This window comes from Theobroma cacao, chromosome 1 (assembly GCF_053813885.1).
Source record: "Theobroma cacao isolate CCN51 chromosome 1, ASM5381388v1, whole genome shotgun sequence".
Classification (NCBI taxonomy): Eukaryota; Viridiplantae; Streptophyta; class Magnoliopsida; order Malvales; family Malvaceae; genus Theobroma; species Theobroma cacao.
Genome location: NC_142639.1, coordinates 3,429,093 through 3,445,895, shown reverse-complemented (window position 1 = coordinate 3,445,895; position 16,803 = coordinate 3,429,093). Strand labels below are relative to the sequence as shown.

Genomic DNA, 16,803 nt, shown 5'->3' with positions numbered 1-16,803 from the left:
GAGAGAGAGAGAAGGGTTGGAATATGTATGAAGTATATTTTTGTACACCCTCGAGAGCATTGTGTGTGGGGCATGAATTATTTGCTAAAACCTAAAAAGTATATATGTCTTTCCTAGAGATCAATGCATGTGGGACAGCATCTTTATTATTTTTGCTAAAACTTACAAAGAAGTTTTGCATTAATTATATCTTATGCCAAAACATATCAGAACAGTAAATTGGGGAAGACAAATGGAAATATCAGGACTCGCAAACTCATGGTCTTCTTCAAGTGACAGAGCTATACTGATGGTTAGCCTTTAGCACCAATTCCATTGAGTGAGTCATTTCCTTTTTTTCTACATTATTTTTCCAACTATATTTGAATTTAATTCTTTTTTGCAATGAAATAATTACTCGGGTGTTGTTGCTCCTTTTGCTCAAAGTCAACTAGATACACAAGCTACGAGTTTGAATTATTTCATAAGTTTTCTTTTTGTAATTTATCTCATAACGCTGCCAGTAGAGCAACTTTGGTTTTATTTTCTCACATAGAGCTTTCTTTTATAAGGACTTTCCTTGAAGAAGAGAGAGAGAGAGAGAGAGAGAGAGAGAGTTAAACATTATGGAAGAGAAGAATTTTTCATTTGGGTTGGACAATGACCATTCCTTTATTGAATTTGTCTCATCAGAACATGCAAAGATTTTGGCTGCCATGAGTCTTTTGAGGGCCCCCTGCCACATTCTCTCTCTTTTCTCACATTAAAACTCTAAAAATCAATGCACTGCATCAATCGATAATGATCATATATGCATATATATGTCCTTCCAATTGAATCCATCAAGATGGAGAATGTAACAGTACTATAAAGGTGTTATATATGTCCTTACAATTGAATCCATCAAGATGGAGAATGCAACAGTACTACAAAGGTGTTTAGTTAATTTAGAAGATTTTTTTTTTGAATTGGGAAAAAGGAATTCGAATTCTGTTGTTTATGTTTCTAAGCATAGAGATTATGTACATATATCAATAAATAAATCAAATGTTTGGATGTAAAAGAAATTCATATGCTTGGCAGAAAAGGCAAAAAGGAAAAAGAATGAAGAAAAAAGAGAGAACAAAAGACCTGCATAAAAATGATTTCTTCATGATATGAGAAAGTGATAATGTCATATGGCCCGTGAGTGAGTGAGCCAAAGCTTAACTGCCTTCAATCCCCACTCCTCATTACATGACAAAATCCCAACTCCCACATATAGACAACATCCTGGCCGGCAATCCTCACATGCCACCAAAATCCAACAGAAGAAGCAGCCCACCCTCCCTCTTCCTTTCCTTTATATTACCTCTCTAACTCTCTCTCTCTTTTTCTGTCTGTCCATCTCTCTTTCTTAGATTATAGTAGCAATAGGGAAAGAAAAGGCAGAAAAGAGGAGAATTCAGAATAGGGGGATTAGACCCTTTTGTTCCCACGAAAAAGGTTGTTTTGAATCAGTGTTTTTCTGTTTGCCTCATTGCATCCCCTATCTTTAGCAACTGAAAAGGCTGATCTATTGTTGCAAGAAGGGTCTCTTTTGCCGAATTTGACTTCAACCAAGCTTTTTTGGGATGAGAGTTTACTCCTCTTTGAACCGTCGCTTTTAGTTTCTTTTGTTGGAAGAAAATAAAATCCCTCATAAAAGCTGAACTGTCAATTTTCTGTGATTCATTTGCAGAATTCCCCCAAACCGTATTATAACTCGGTGGTGTTCACTCTTTCACCATTACTGTGTGGATCGTTTCCCTATGATAAGGTACCCACTATTAGTCTGGTCTTTTTCTATCTTTCTGCTCTCTTCTGATTTCTGATTCCTATTTGTTGCTACTATTTTTATTTTCCTTTGCTCTACTCTCAATTTGGTTCTCTCTCTCTCTCTCTCTCTTCCTCTCCATGATGCAATTCACTGAAACCCCACCACAACCCTTGCACCAAATTACTCCATTTTCAATTCCCACAATGAACAAAAACCAAATCCACCGGGCCCGTCCATGGCCTGGATTCCCTACCTCAAAGGGTTTAGGTAGCTTTGGTGATGCCAATTGCATGGAACAACTTTTAGTCCATTGCGCAAACGCAATAGAAAGCAATGATGCCACTCTAGCGCAGCAGATTCTTTGGGTTCTAAACAACATTGCACCACCCGATGGTGACTCTAACCAGCGCTTGACCTGTGCTTTCCTTCGAGCTCTTATTGTCCGAGCAGCCAAAAGTGGCACTTGCAAAATGCTTGCAGCAATGGCAAATGCTCATTGCAACCTTTCTATCGACATCCACACTTTCTCTGTCATCGAGCTAGCTAGCTTTGTGGACTTAACCCCATGGCATCGGTTCGGTTTCACCGCAGCAAACGCAGCAATACTAGAAGCTGTTGAAGGGTATTCTGTAATTCACATAGTTGATTTAAGCTTGACACATTGCATGCAAATCCCTACATTGATTGATGCCATAGCTAACAGGCTCGAGGGACCCCCATTACTGAAACTCACAGTTGCGGGTGGTGCCACTGAAGATATCCCGCCAATGCTTGATCTTTCTTATGAAGAGTTAGGCTCCAAGTTGGTTAACTTCGCTAGGTCACGCAATGTAATGTTGGAATTCAGAGTGGTTGCTTCAACTTATGCTGATGGATTCTCCTCTTTGATCGAGCAGCTTCGCGTGCAACATTTAGTATATGCAGAAAGTGGTGAGGCTCTAGTTATAAACTGTCACATGATGCTTCACTATATACCAGAGGAAACATTGTCTCCTCTTCCGAATGCAAATTCAAATCTTTACTCTTTCGAACCATCTTCCACTTCATCTTTTCGAACCATGTTTCTCAAGGCGCTACGCGGACTAGACCCAACAGTTGTTGTTCTAGTAGACGAGGATGCGGATTTGACATCTAATAATTTGGTATGCAGATTAAGGTCTGCATTCAATTATCTATGGATACCATATGACACTGTGGATACGTTTCTTCCACAAGGAAGCAAGCAGAGGCAGTGGTATGAAGCTGATATTTGTTGGAAGATAGAGAATGTGATAGCTCACGAAGGCCTGCAGAGGGTTGACAGGCTTGAACCAAAGAGCCGGTGGGTGCAGCGGATGCGAAATGCCAATTTTCGCGGGCTTAGTTTTGGTGAAGACGCGGTTTCAGAAGTGAAAACCATGCTTGATGAGCATGCAGCTGGATGGGGATTCAAGAAAGAAGAAGACGATCTTGTACTTACTTGGAAAGGACATAATGTTGTATTCGCTACTGCTTGGGTGCCTGCTTGATGCTTTTCCTTCACAAGTTTATATTAATCTAATCAATTTTTTTCTTGTATTAGTCTCTAATTTGCTATCATTTAACTAGAAAGTAGCAGTCTTTCTGAATAGTGTGTGGGAGCTAATATGTCTGTTAGAGGGTTCTTTTCAAATTGTTAATTTTTTCCTTTTATATATATATTCTCTCATGTACTATAACTTTCTTTGGTGTAATAACCTTAATTAACATCAGTCTTCCCTGCCACAACCATACACCATTAAGCAGCAGTTTTGCCAAATGTCTCCCCAAGCTGTTCCATTATTTGTATCCTCGCCTGAGAAAATTCCATTAGCTTCTATGACAATGTGCACAACCAGTTCCATCTTGGTAACGAAGCATATATATATATATATATTCAAGTTGTGAATGATGTCTCTTTGAATGATAGCATTGTCCTTAACTTGTGTCCATGTTAGTTATGAGATATTGGAGATGAGTTCCTTCCACCTTAAAATCACAAAATCGCTGCACTGCAAAAGGAAATCACTTTATTCGTTGGAGACCTAGGAGCAAATTAAATTAGTCATCCTGCATAAATCCTTGTCCTTCTTTATTTGTTCTATACAGTCACTTTCTTGTCCTTTGAATCCTGTGTTCATTCATACTTGTAAATCTTTAATGCGATCTGTCTCGCACTAACATTTTCTGTTCCCACGTAAAACGCAACATGTTCCTCCGGTCCAAAGCTATATATGCAGTAGAGGATCACAGCTGGAGCCGAAGATTGCGTCTGTCTGGTTGTAATCTGCAAGCAATGGTCCCAACATAAAGGTTATTGGGCTGTCTGGCCCAGCTTCCTCTATTCCTTCTCTCTTTTTGGTGCCATCTTTTCCTTCGTTCTTTCAGTAGACTAATATTAAAATAAGCTCTCAAATTTCAGTAGAAAATGATAATAAATTCTCAAGTTTTTATTGCTTGAAATTAATATTATGGAATTTTATTTTATTCATAATAAAAACATTGACGTTATCAAATATTCTATATTCTATCATAATCTTCTTGGTTGGCTAATGTAATCTATAAAAACTGCTTACCTAGATTATTGGATGAGCTGGACGACAAATGCTTGATAAAATACTATTTTAATATAATTACAATAAAATAAAAGTTCATAGTTTTAATTTCATATAATAAAAGTGTCATATGAAATTTGATCATAAGAAATTGTTTGATTAGTCACGAAAAATAAATGTGTGCAAGTGTTATTTATTTTACTCATACCATTTACCAAGTACAAATATTTGAACCAAAATCTTAAAAATTTGATCATAAAACTAATCGTAACTACTACTATAATTTACTTTAAAATATTTTAATGTACTGTACTCCTTTGTCTCGCAACTAGTGTTTGAATTTTATTTTATTTTTAGTTAATTTGTTTCCAAATTTGATCATTTTTATTTATAATTTATTGTTAATTAAAATTTTGAAAATTAATTCTAATATTTGACATTAGTAACACTAATAAATGACGAGAATACGAATATAGGCCTCAATCACATACCCGACCCGCTAACAGCCTCATGTCATCTTTGACCTTATCATTGATGTCTTTCTCTGACCAAATACTAAATAAAAATTTTGCTTTTCTTTTTCCTTTTTTTTTTTCTATTTCCCGGAAACAGCATAAAAAATGCAAGGCTTTTTTGGGAGGTACACGATTTTGGTGGGCGGTAAGACTGAAACCAAAACAAAATCTAAAGTATGCAAAAACTCAAACGTTGATTGGACAAGAACCCAACACACAACAGACGAAAGCTAACTACATTGCTTAGAAGTGTACACTTGTTTAAAAAACGCACGTGTCCTTTGACCTTGATGACTCCCGTAAAGAAGCTTCGAAAAAAAAACCAAGTCTTGCTTGCTCCTTGCCCTAATCTCTTTTCTCTGTACTTCCGAATGGAATAATATTGATTGATTTTTTTTTCTGTAAATTCAGTTAAATTCAACGGAATTCAGTTACGCAATTGGTTAATTCAGGTGGGTTTTGGTTTGTTTCTGTTTTAGGTTTTCTTTTTTTGTCTTTTACTTTTACATTTTCACTGTCTGATTTTGTTTTGTTGGGTTCAATGAATAAAGCTGGAATTTTTAGTGTGTGTGATTAGTTCATGTTTTGTTTTAAGTTGTTCTTATGTTGGGTTCTTTTTTGTTTTCTTGGTAAATGTTGAGATTGGTAGGCTTAAGTATTGTGGATTTGTGGGTCTGGGGTTCTCTTTGATTTGTGGTTTTTGATTGATTTAGTAGTTAAATGAAGTTAATTTATGGTTTAGTGTAGTTTTTCTATCTGGGTTTTGTAGATTTTGTTTGAATTTATTAACTTTGGGTGATTTCACTAGGAACTGTTTGACTTTGATCATCGTGTTGACTTGCTATGTTAATGATGACATTAGGGTTTTTGGTTATTTTGATTGAGAATTAAGTTGATTTTTTTTGGATATTGATTCTTCTTTTATATGCATAGGCGGAAATGCCGGGTGGTTGGCATTTTTCTCGAGTAGATACTTTAGAGCTGAAATCTCAAATTGAAAGAAAGATTGGGCGTGTAAAAGCAGAGAAATACTTCAATCTGCTCACTAGATTTTTGAGTCTGAAGATTAACAAACCTGAGTTTGATAGACTCTGCATTGGTACAATAGGGAGAGAAAATGTTCGTCTTCATAATCATTTTCTCAGATCAATTATTAGAAATGCTTCACTTTCAAAGACTCCTCCATCAAGAGAGAACAAGTTGGAAGGATCTTTAAGCGTTAAAGTGGCAAATGGGTATCAAAGAAGTAATCTTCAGTCACTTTGCAAAGACTTTCCTCAATCCCCTCGCAAGGGCAGGACTCCAAATCTTCGTGATCGCAAGTTCAAGGACCGCCCAAGTCCTTTAGGGCCTCATGGAAAGAACCATAGTACTGCTTGTGAAGATGCAGTTCCTAAAATTCAAGAACAGCAGAGTGCTACCGAGTTGCTTTCTTTGTGTAGCAGACCACCTGGCTCTGTGGAGGATGGAGAGGAGGTTGATCAAGCTGCAGGAAGTCCAAGCATTCACAGTAGGAGTCCTGTTAGAGCTCCACTTGGCATCTCTTTGAATGCTAAAGGTATGCGAAAAGTACCTTGGAATGGATTGGCATCTGCTTCTGAGACTTGTCATTCCAGAGGTGAACTACCTGATAGCAGTTCTTTGAGGAAGAGGTTGGAACAGAAGCTGGAGATGGAGGGATTAAACATCTCAGTAGATTGTGCCAATTTGTTGAACGATAGCCTTGATGTTTTCTTGAAGAGATTGATAAAACCCTGTTTGGAATTGGCTGGGTCAAGGTCTGGACAGAAACTTCTTGACCAAGGTCATAATTGGTCCATGGCCTCTTTAAATGGAATGCGGCCTGTGAGATATGCACAAAAGCAAAATGGGTCCATTTCTGCATCAATGTTAGACTTTCGAGTTGCGATGGAGCTAAATCCCCTGATTCTTGGCGTAGACTGGCCAACGCAACTTGAAAAAGTCTCCCTGCTTGCTTCAGAAGAGTGAACCGAAACCGATTGGCCCCATGATTTGGGTTGGAGCTGGTTCCAGCCAGAGCAATTTTGAGTTATTTCAATTATAAAGTCGACTCTAACATTGATCTTGATCATACCATTTTTATAGAAGAGATGAAGTAAATAAGTAGAAAGGCTACAGGAGTTTTGGATCAAGCTGATTAGTTTGTATATAGGTCAATGGCTCTGATTTATCCTGGAGGTGTGACATCTTAACTGGTGAAATCCAACTATAATGACTCTTTGTAAGAATCTACCTGTTACAAATAGGTTAGCAACTATCTCCACCTGATATCTATAGTTTTCTGTTGTTTCAGTGATCACTGTTTTTATAATAATGAAGTGTATCTTTGAGTTTTCAGCCCACTATTGTTGTATTTGTCATGAGAGCTTTAATCATATATATTTTTCCTTTGATGCGGTCAATTATTTCTTGTGTTTATGTACCCTTCTGTGTGTTTGTGTACTGGCTTGCCACCATAAACTAATTTACTATAGTAGCGTTTTGATGCTACATGGCTATGAAATTCTTTTATGCCTTCTATATGGCGATCAGGGCATTTGATTGCAAAATCTGTTCATTTAAATGGAGCTGTATATCCTTACATGAGATTGGATGCTTTTCAGTTATTTTATTTCCTTCTCCTTGGCCCTTTATCCACAACTTTTTTCAATCAGTAAGTGTGAAAAACTGTCATTCTTACCTTGCGAGATCAGCCCGTTTTCTAATTCATGGCATTTGATGGCAGAATTCAAATCTTTTGTCTTTGCTGGGTTTCTTTGTTAGGTTGTTTGGGCACATAGACCAAACAATAGAGAACATTGTTTCATAGAAGCCATTTGTTTTATAATTTTGCACATGTAAAAAGAAAAAAATGGTTAAGGAGGTGGAATTTTGTCTGGATGAATTTTAGGCTGATGTCTCGAACAAAGTGGTCTAATGGTACTTGTTTCTGTGATTCATTCATGCACATCTTGTGTCTAGCTCTGCCTTTCTTATATTTCCCTCACTGTTTACTTTTCAATTCTTGGACTGGTGGGCGTGAAAAGTCACAACCAGTGCATATAATAGGCATTTCTTATCAATCAGTAATATAAAAAGTCACTACCAGTGTCTATAATGGTGCATACATTTGACACGGTTCACAAATATGGTGACAATATTACTTCTCAGAGTTACGAGGGTGACTTGATATAGAATATGAGAATGCCTAATGTTGAATGGCATGATACGAGGGGGATTTGTTACTACTGTAAATAAAATGGTTCAACTTGTTCTGATTTCAAATTATTATGAAACTTCTGACTTTTGTTTTACAAATAAAATGAATGGAGCCATAGTCTCTTACCTTCTCTCAGAATCATAATATATGTCATAAGAAAGTTTTTGTGCTTACAAAGAACCCTGGCATTTGCTGGAGGACCTCTCGTTGAAGGTGTGCCATGTCCCTCATTCTTCTCAGAGAATCCATTTACTAACGTCTTCAGTGATGGCATGGTTTGGGGTGCCTTTCTGTGTTGTCCAGGAACTTCGTTTTGAGAGCATTGCTTGATTTTTTTTTCCAGCCAGAGAAATGCTAGTTCACTGAGCCTAACCTAGTACCACAAGTGTTCCCTGCTCATTTTTATTCTGGGGATGTGCACTGCTCTGTATTTGTTGGTCAGACAACGGGTTTTAAATATCAATCCAACATATTAGTAAACTGCACTTCTAACTCAAAGTGAGCCTATTTCTATATATGTAATTAGGTTTAAGGGATGATACAGATTATTTTTTTCTAGCTGGTTTCACTACAGTTACTTGATTGCAAATATTATATTCACTTTCCCATCCATGGAAAGTGCAAGGAGCAGATATCCCTTCTTGCTTCTTAGATCTTTTCCTTGAGAATCCTCCATGCTATTTGATGTACATCAACAATGCTCTAAGATGTGGCATGCTCTGTTTGGATAGTGGGATAATGATCTATGGATTATGCTGAATTTCTAGTGAGTTTGACTGTCTTACCCTTTCTTTCAAAACTTTATATTAAGGAAACAAACTTATTTCAATTGTTGGACAACTGGAGAAAGGTATGCGTTGGAAATTCTGGAAATCACGCCATTGTAATGAGTAATCTGAAGAAAACGGCACTACTTTCTATTAAACAGAAGACATTGTCACAACTTTTAGATGTGAAAGGTTCGTGTTCCCTTAAGAACAAGAGTCTTGTTGGTTCTCTTGCATTATCATTTTTCTTATGACATTCTTTGATTGAGATTGATTAGGAAACATGTAGTGTTCATTAAATATTTGGCATTCATCCTTGGATACTGAATTTAATATTTCTAAGCCTTGTTAATGATTTTGTTCATATAAAGGCTTGTGTGCAACAATACATGAATTGGGATGTCATTGACAATTATTTGGACAACAATTCCGTTGAAATACAGAGAGGATTGACAGATACAGGATATCTTTTCCCTCCCTTACCCTCACCGTGTAGCCTTCTGGATAGTTTACTGAACCTGCAAGAGTTGGGGATAATCCGTAGATGCATGGGATCAGATACGGAGAAATTTCTTACCAATGATTGTCTATTCGTGCTGCAGTAGTGATGCTGAAAAACGAAGTGTACGAAGTGAAGCAAATGTTGAAATGATCAAAATTTAGATAAGACTGCAATGGTTTGATCTAATAATCTATTTAATACTGTTAACATTAATCAGTAACTTAATGAACAGTTGCAGTGAGCTGGAAGATCTGGCAATCGAAGAAACTGATGTGGAGAGCGGACCAATGATGGCTTTTCTGGAGTCTTTTCTTTTAATTTTAGGTAAGTACTTGTTTGGATCATAAATGCTCCTTCAAGAAAAGTCTTGAACATCACTCCCTTTGCTTTGTAACAGTTTAGGCCATTTTGAATGTGTTTTAGTATTCTGCATTATCATTGTCTGCTACAGTAGACATCAGCACTAGTGAGTGTTAGTGCGCTCTCAAGACAAAAACATCAAGTGGCTGGACATCATTGTAACTGTAAGTTCGCAGGTGTCACATTGTAAGATAAAAGAAAGTTCAGTGGATGAGAAGCTGATGAAAAATCTGTCCGGACATTCTTGTACACAACTGTGGTGTGCGCATCGTCAAACCATGAGAAGATGGGCGAGATATAATGTCGTGATTCTTGATGGAACTTGTTCATTCATATGTTCAAAACCCGTGCTGATTAAGTGATGACCAAAAGGCCTATGCATGACAGATGAGTGAGACCAGCAGTAACATGGACATGCTAGAAAATGACTTGTAGTCCCCAGCAACAGCAACTTTTGGTGCAGAGACCAGCAACAGCAGTTTTATATAGGTTGGACCCTGTTTACTGTCAGGTCTCTGAGTCTTTCTTTAATTTTAAACCATGAAAAATTATAACGAATATCATAGGTCCACGTGAGTTCCATTGGTTGTGGGGGTTGAGATTACAAAGTGGGAGGAAGCCAGAAAGGAGCAAGGAAGAGGAATATAAGGAACATTATCCTTTGGCAAAGTAAAATATAATGACAGGTAAAAATATGCAATCACAGATTTGTATGCTTGCAACTTGAAGCCAATCATTTGTCGCGGGCATCCCAGATGGGGTTCACACCTGCCCTGATAACACATGCAAAGATACCAGTCTTCATGAAATAAGGAAAGACGAAAGGTTAGGACAAATTATTGAAGCCACGCCAGATCTGGTCGGCAACAATGTTTTTGATTGAGTTTCAATTGTTATTAGTTCTCCAAAATCTTCTCTAGTTTTTTAACCTTTTTTTTTTCACATAATATTCTATTATTTAAGATATTCAGAACATTTACTTTTAGCTAAAGTGTGTTCTTTGCAGTGTCTCCAAACCACTCAAAAGAGATCCAAACTACTCAAAAGAGATCCATTTGGAGATCAAAGGGGGCTGCCAGCCTTATAAAACAATACAATAAGTTGGCCATTTGTTCGCCTTTTTCCTCTTCTGGCTAGGCTTCAGTCGCAGAAATGGTCGGAATTCCACCCCTAAAGAGTCAAGAAAAGTTGACAGTGACATCAGAACTTAACGTTCATTTTTACATACAATAACGGCTCAAACGATATTTGCTGTCCCTCTGTCACTTTTATTTGTTTGACTTTTATGATCCAATCCAATCCCCCTTGCCCATGTAATAACTAAAAAAAAACACCCTTCTCTAACTTATTACAACACCAAGAAATCTCACAAGAAACTAAATAAAACATGTTCCAGAACCTCTGTCAAGAACCTTTGAGGAACTTCCTCAGTTAAAGGCAGCGCAATTTCTACGTATGTTCCCGTTCTTCCCAGTCTTGACACCTACCCGGCCCAGCTTCGTAATGGCAGTAACAAAGGCTTGCTGAAAAGCCTGCGAGTTGGTGGCCCAGGCGTTCACAGTAGGCTTAGACCTTTGGTCCGTGAATAGAACCTGGTCTGAGGTGAACATACCCTTGCCTTGCTGCAGGTTCTGGTAGTAGACATTGTCAAATTTCGTGGGTGTGTTTGGGTCCATGTTGATTGCTATCCTGGGGTCTACATTCCTGGGGCACATTTGTTGAAGTTGGGAAGCATAGGCCCGGTTGAGTGTTGGGTCCACTGGGTTTTGACGGCTGAAATTGAATATTCTGTTGGCAAACTTGCTGCAATGTGAGAATCCGACGGTGTGTGCCGCTGCAAAATGTAACAAACAAAGGCCCTTTAGCGTCAATCCATATTTTTTAATACCAAATAAAATCCCATGCCTATGTTCGAAATGCAGACATTCACGTCGCAATCATACACTTAGTACTATCTCAACGTCCATATGCTTCATGATTTAACGTCCAATTTTAGACCAACTGGTCGAAGTACCCCCTTCTAATAATTACATTTGAAAAGTTTTAAGACACACTCATTCTTATTTTATTGGTTTTCATAATATTTGTAACTAATGCCAGCTAATAGACGATGTAAAATAAAATCAGATTTATTCACAAGGGGCATGGTGCCCTGTCAGCTGGGACCCCTTTTTTTTAATTCTACAGGACCCGCCAGAGAGAAACCTTGTCAGGCTGTGATTGGAGAGTAGTCAGGGAGGTAGTACCTGAAAGAGCAATCATATCCGCTTGGTTGAGTCCATGTGCTGCAAACAGAGAATTGAGCTGATTCAAGTTGAAAAATGGTTGAGGCAGCTTTCCATTTACACTAGCAGCTGTGGAGCTTAAGCCATCCAATCTCCCCAATTCAACAGCATAAGACGGTCCACCTGCCTGCATTATCATGACATGTACTAATTTTATTAGAAATATGACAAGCCATTTCTTCTTTGGATTGAATATACATGTATGTATTATGTTGATGAGGAGCATAATGGTATCCAAAGAACAAAAAAATGTGGGGTGAAAGGAAAGGGGACAAACCAGAGCAATAGCATCTCGGGTTGCCATGGCCAAGATGTCAGCACAAGAGACCTTGTTTCTGCAGCTTGGAACTGCATCAACTGCTTCTTTGGCTTTGATGACAGTGTCAAATCCATCTCCTGCTAATGACAGGTTGTCAGGGTGATCCTTTTCGGCTGTGTTGCCACCGGAGGATGCAATGATAACCGAAGCATCACAACCCTGTTAGTGAATCCAAAAAAGAAACAATAGTTCACTTAAACATGAAAGGTTAATAAAAATAATCAACATGGACAAAAGGTTTTCTTCATATTGTGCAAACCTGGACAACGCAATCATGGAAGAAGAGACGGATAGTTGCAGGAACTGTGACAAAAGTTTGGCTGAACTTCTTTGCTACTGCACCTCTAACAATATTTTCTACATTTGGGCAAATATTAGCATAGTAATTCCGTTTTAGTTGAGCAGATGCTGTATCAGGAAGCAAACAGAAACAAAGAGAAAGTGACAGCACAACTGCAAGATTAATGACCTGACCCATTTGATCAGAAATTGAGTAAATGGCAGTACACAAAAAATAAGAGAGGATGTGAAGAGTTTTTATAGAGAGGAAGGTTTGGAAAGGTTAGAGAAATGATAAAAAGCATAGCAGGAAGTTTCTAAGTGCTCGTGAGCCAGTTGGGTGAGAATCTTTTTAACAGTAAATAGTCATTTAATAATAGGGAGAGAGGAGAGCCAAGTTTGAAAGAGACGTTTGTTGTTTCTGTTTGGCTGTGTCAATGGCCGCCTTCGTCCCGTTCCCAAACTGCTCTCCTCGGTGCCCAGACACTTGTATTTAGACTGTACTAACTTCGAATCCCCCCAAAACGTGGTCCAGGAAGGAGACACCTAGAAAAGAGAGAGAGAGGGGTGGGTGGGGGGGGCTGGAAATGGAATCAACTAAAATTCGTATATTGCACGTTACGGCTAAGTTTCTGTGTGCTTCAAAGACTTGAAATAGTAAACATTCCGACCCAAACAACCACTGCTTGCTTTTGGAGATCTCTTTCTTTACTCTTTCTTTTGCTTTTAAATTGTATTAGGCTTGGGAGATCTGATCATATTATTGCAGTGTTATGAAACTATTAGTCAAATAGACAGTGCGATCATGGTTACATTAGAAATAAATTTAACAAAAAGTTCATTAGTTCTGTAGCAGGAAGGGCCGAACCTAAATTGTGGGCCATGTCCTTATAAAGCAATCATAATATTATTAGACTAATCAAGCCTTCGTGAAAATGGCCCCATCTAGCAGTTGATTCTTCCTTGCTAATGTGCAGAGTTTATATATATATATATATATATATATACACAGGCAATGCTTGAAAAAGTGACACAAGGGGAAAATAATAAGAGATCCTCAATCATGTAAAAGTTCTTAATTTTTTTTAATATATTGTTAAATTGCCATTCATTATTTTGAACTTTTCTCTATTGGATTTGTTAATTGTTTGGCACTACTTACTATTTTTGTGATTGCATCTGCCATCTTTGTCTTTAATTTAATATTATCTTTGCCATCATGTTTATATATTCGAGATTTTGCCGCTTGTTGCTCAGTTAGAACTAGTCATAGTCATGGGTGCTACAAATTGTACGAATGCTCTGAGACAAGCCAAGCAAAGAAAAAACTTTTACGACATCGGTGTTTAGGGTGAAATTAGTCCCTTTTTGTTTATAATAAAAAATAACTAAAAATAAAGAGTAAAATTTTTTTAAATTAATATGTTAAATTTAATCAATAATAAAAAAATTTATAATAGATAATAATTTTATATATAACATATAAATCAAAAGAAATACTTACTGTAATTTTTAAAAAAGTTATAATCGATGATATTTTTCATATTCAAATTATCAATTATTGACTTTATATTGATAAGGCAAGTAAATTTTTTTCAACATAAATAATTAAATTATCTGTAAAAAATTCATCATTTATTTTATTTTAAAATCTTATTTTTATAATTTTTATTATTGAAAAAACTCTCTCGTAATTATAATAGAAATCAAAAAAGTAAAAATAAAGAGTGGTAATTTATTAACTTTTTTATTTCTGTTAATTTTTGACATAATTGAGAAAGTATCTTTATACCTTCAAAACTTTAATGATAAGATATATCAAGTTCGTAATATCTCAATTGTAACTTCAAAAGAAATTTTATTGTTTTATGAAATCTTGAGAATTAAAACGCTTTACAAAATATTGTAAATATTAAATGATTCATAATTGTTAAAATAAAAAGATAAAACTTAAATTAAGATAAAATTGAATAAGATTTGTAAAATTATTTTATTATTTTATTATTTATATTAATTATAAAATAAAAAAATTATTTTGAAGGGACTAAAATAAAAAATTTTAAAAATTTTGAAGGAGTCATTGAAAAATATATATATATATAACTCAATAAAAATATTTATAATTTTTGGGGCACAACGCTCCGCCGCTCCCGGTGCTGATCCTGAAGCAAGTTTTCTCAATAATTGAAGCAACGTGAGCAAAGGCATTTTCACTTGTCCACGCACATTTTTTGCTGCAACACAACAAGACAAGAAAGGGCGAGGGTCAGAGGGCCTACATCTTTCTCCGTATTTGGCTGTTATATCATAATTTCCAGACTAATCCTGGCCCAGAGATTTTAATGGAATTTGGATATGTTTGAAAAAGGGTTATAGTTGAAATATGACGGCTACAATTGGTCGCTCGTCTACGTAACCTTTCTTTTCTTACTTTGCTTTAAAAGATTCTCTTTCCTCCTCCTTGGCCTAAAACATGTTTATAGCTTTATCCAGGCAGCCCTTTGTTAGGTGTCACGTTCTTTTCTGATGCAGGGCTAGTTGTTGCTGGAAAATTTAGGAAATTTTAAGCTCCCATAAACAAAAAACAAAATGGTTTTGGGGTTGAAAAAGATTAGAAAATAAAGCAGAATTCAGTATCTTACACTTAAAACTTTCGATTTTGGATCTTGAGCTAGCACCGACCTTTCTGATATGCAACCTTTACTTGCATATGTATATATATATAAAAGGAAAGTTCCCTTTTTTTCTTCTTCTTTTTCTTTTCCACCATGTCAACCACAAATACAACCAGAATATAAACATAATAAATTAAAAAGAGGGAGAGGGGTACATATGAGTTTTGCATCAGTTTGTTTATATGAATTGTATGGAAGAAATATAAACTAAGAGACGACAGAAACAAATCAAAGGCCAACTGTAGCTAAAACTATAATCGGAATTTCCTAGTTCCTATCTCTTCCTTTGGCGTTTTTTGTATTGGTAAACATCAAATTAATGAGATTATAATATTTATTTTTGTTCTGGAGCCACATGACATTCTATATATTATCCTTTAATCATATTATATTATTTTATCACTGATATTATGAAAAATGCGGTCATACAGCCCCAAAATGTGATTATTTTTTAGGACAAACGTGGGTCAGAATAGTTTTGCTCGACAATCACATGCATTATGTACTATAGGATAAAAGGATTTGAGCTGGCAAATAATTTTTGTCAATATACCAAGTTAGACACGCATCAAGTAATGATTGAATGAGGAAAAAATTTGCCTCCTCTAGTTAAGAGTTGAGAAGATTAGTCAAAAAACTTGGCATTGTCCAGGCAATTGTTCAAACTGCACGTTATAAAGACAGGATGTATCAGCTTATAGATGACCGGTGCAATCTCTCTTTTTTTTTTTTTTTCCACTTCAATTTAATGTCTAGACTTGAATCCAAAACCTTAACGAAAATGGTGTCATGAACCACCAAAGGATTGTTGGATAGTGGTCAGTTCAATTTGAACCGGAAGCATCCAACATGGCCTTTGTTTTTTTTGCCGTAATCCTAATTAAAGGTCTGATCTGTATCACTCACATGTTATAGTACTTCAGTTTGAAAGAAAAAGAAAAACTTTCTTTCAACAAGGTGTGACGATGAGCTGAATGATTAGAAGAGTTGGCTGGTTCTGGTTGGTTCAAGGTTTCCTATCAACTATTTTTTTTTCTGAGGAAAATTGCAATCAGAAATGTCAATTTTTCATTAGGAAATGTATGACTGGCTACGTAAGGTGATTTAACTACTATGAATAGTTGAATACACAGCTGGGGAGCAATTACTGATGAGTTGAAAGGCAATTTCAGCCGTCTGCCTGTTGTATAATGACAATTAAGCGAATATCTGATTGAAATTATGATTCAGTACTGAAAGTTCAACTCTGCTGTCAAATGATAATGCCTTGATTTTCTGCGGCAAAGGAACCTTGCGATACAGAGAGAATCTTCCTGTCAATTATGGGGTTTTTCCAAGGAATGAAGTAAATAAATTCTGACAGGAAAAAAAAATGCCGTATAATTTGCTTCTATTCATCTTATTGACTTGAGTTTATAAAATTGAGGTTTGGTTAAGAAACCAGGCTAGAAGCATTTGATTTTAAAGCTCGTTACCTCCCAATGAAATGTAAAATGATAAAAGTTCAAGATTCAACTTTCCTCAGGATTCCTCTTCTGCAATTTGATATATC

The 16,803-nt window shown here is 36.4% G+C and overlaps 3 protein-coding genes across 5 annotated transcripts; 2 read left to right on the top strand and 1 right to left on the bottom strand.

Annotated features, from left to right (window-relative positions):
- Positions 1–1,267: 1,267 nt before the first annotated feature.
- LOC18611261 (scarecrow-like protein 32) lies at positions 1,268–3,523 on the top strand. Of its 3 annotated transcripts, none has more exons than XM_088803797.1 (2): positions 1,268–1,777; positions 2,038–3,523. In XM_088803797.1, exon 2 carries the CDS (start codon positions 2,068–2,070, stop codon positions 3,283–3,285), a length of 1,218 nt encoding a protein of 405 aa, XP_088659923.1. In that variant the 5' UTR covers positions 1,268–1,777; positions 2,038–2,067; the 3' UTR covers positions 3,286–3,523. The 3 variants fall into 3 exon arrangements, with proteins under 3 accessions (XP_088659923.1, XP_088659921.1, XP_007047483.1); XM_088803795.1 differs by having other exon boundaries at positions 1,268–2,399; positions 2,481–3,523; XM_007047421.3 differs by having other exon boundaries at positions 1,268–3,523.
- Positions 3,524–5,046: 1,523 nt separating this feature from the next.
- LOC18611260 (uncharacterized) lies at positions 5,047–7,267 on the top strand. The gene is made up of 2 exons (XM_007047420.3): positions 5,047–5,296; positions 5,778–7,267. Exon 2 carries the CDS (start codon positions 5,784–5,786, stop codon positions 6,831–6,833), a length of 1,050 nt encoding a protein of 349 aa, XP_007047482.3. The 5' UTR covers positions 5,047–5,296; positions 5,778–5,783; the 3' UTR covers positions 6,834–7,267.
- Positions 7,268–10,720: 3,453 nt separating this feature from the next.
- On the bottom strand, positions 10,721–13,024 carry LOC18611259 (peroxidase 51-like). The gene is made up of 4 exons (XM_018113818.2): positions 12,557–13,024; positions 12,256–12,456; positions 11,940–12,105; positions 10,721–11,527 (listed from the first exon to the last, which is right to left on the bottom strand). The coding sequence occupies exons 1-4, from the start codon at positions 12,773–12,775 to the stop codon at positions 11,121–11,123; spliced, it is 993 nt and encodes a 330-aa protein (XP_017969307.2). The 5' UTR covers positions 12,776–13,024; the 3' UTR covers positions 10,721–11,120.
- Positions 13,025–16,803: the final 3,779 nt, after the last annotated feature.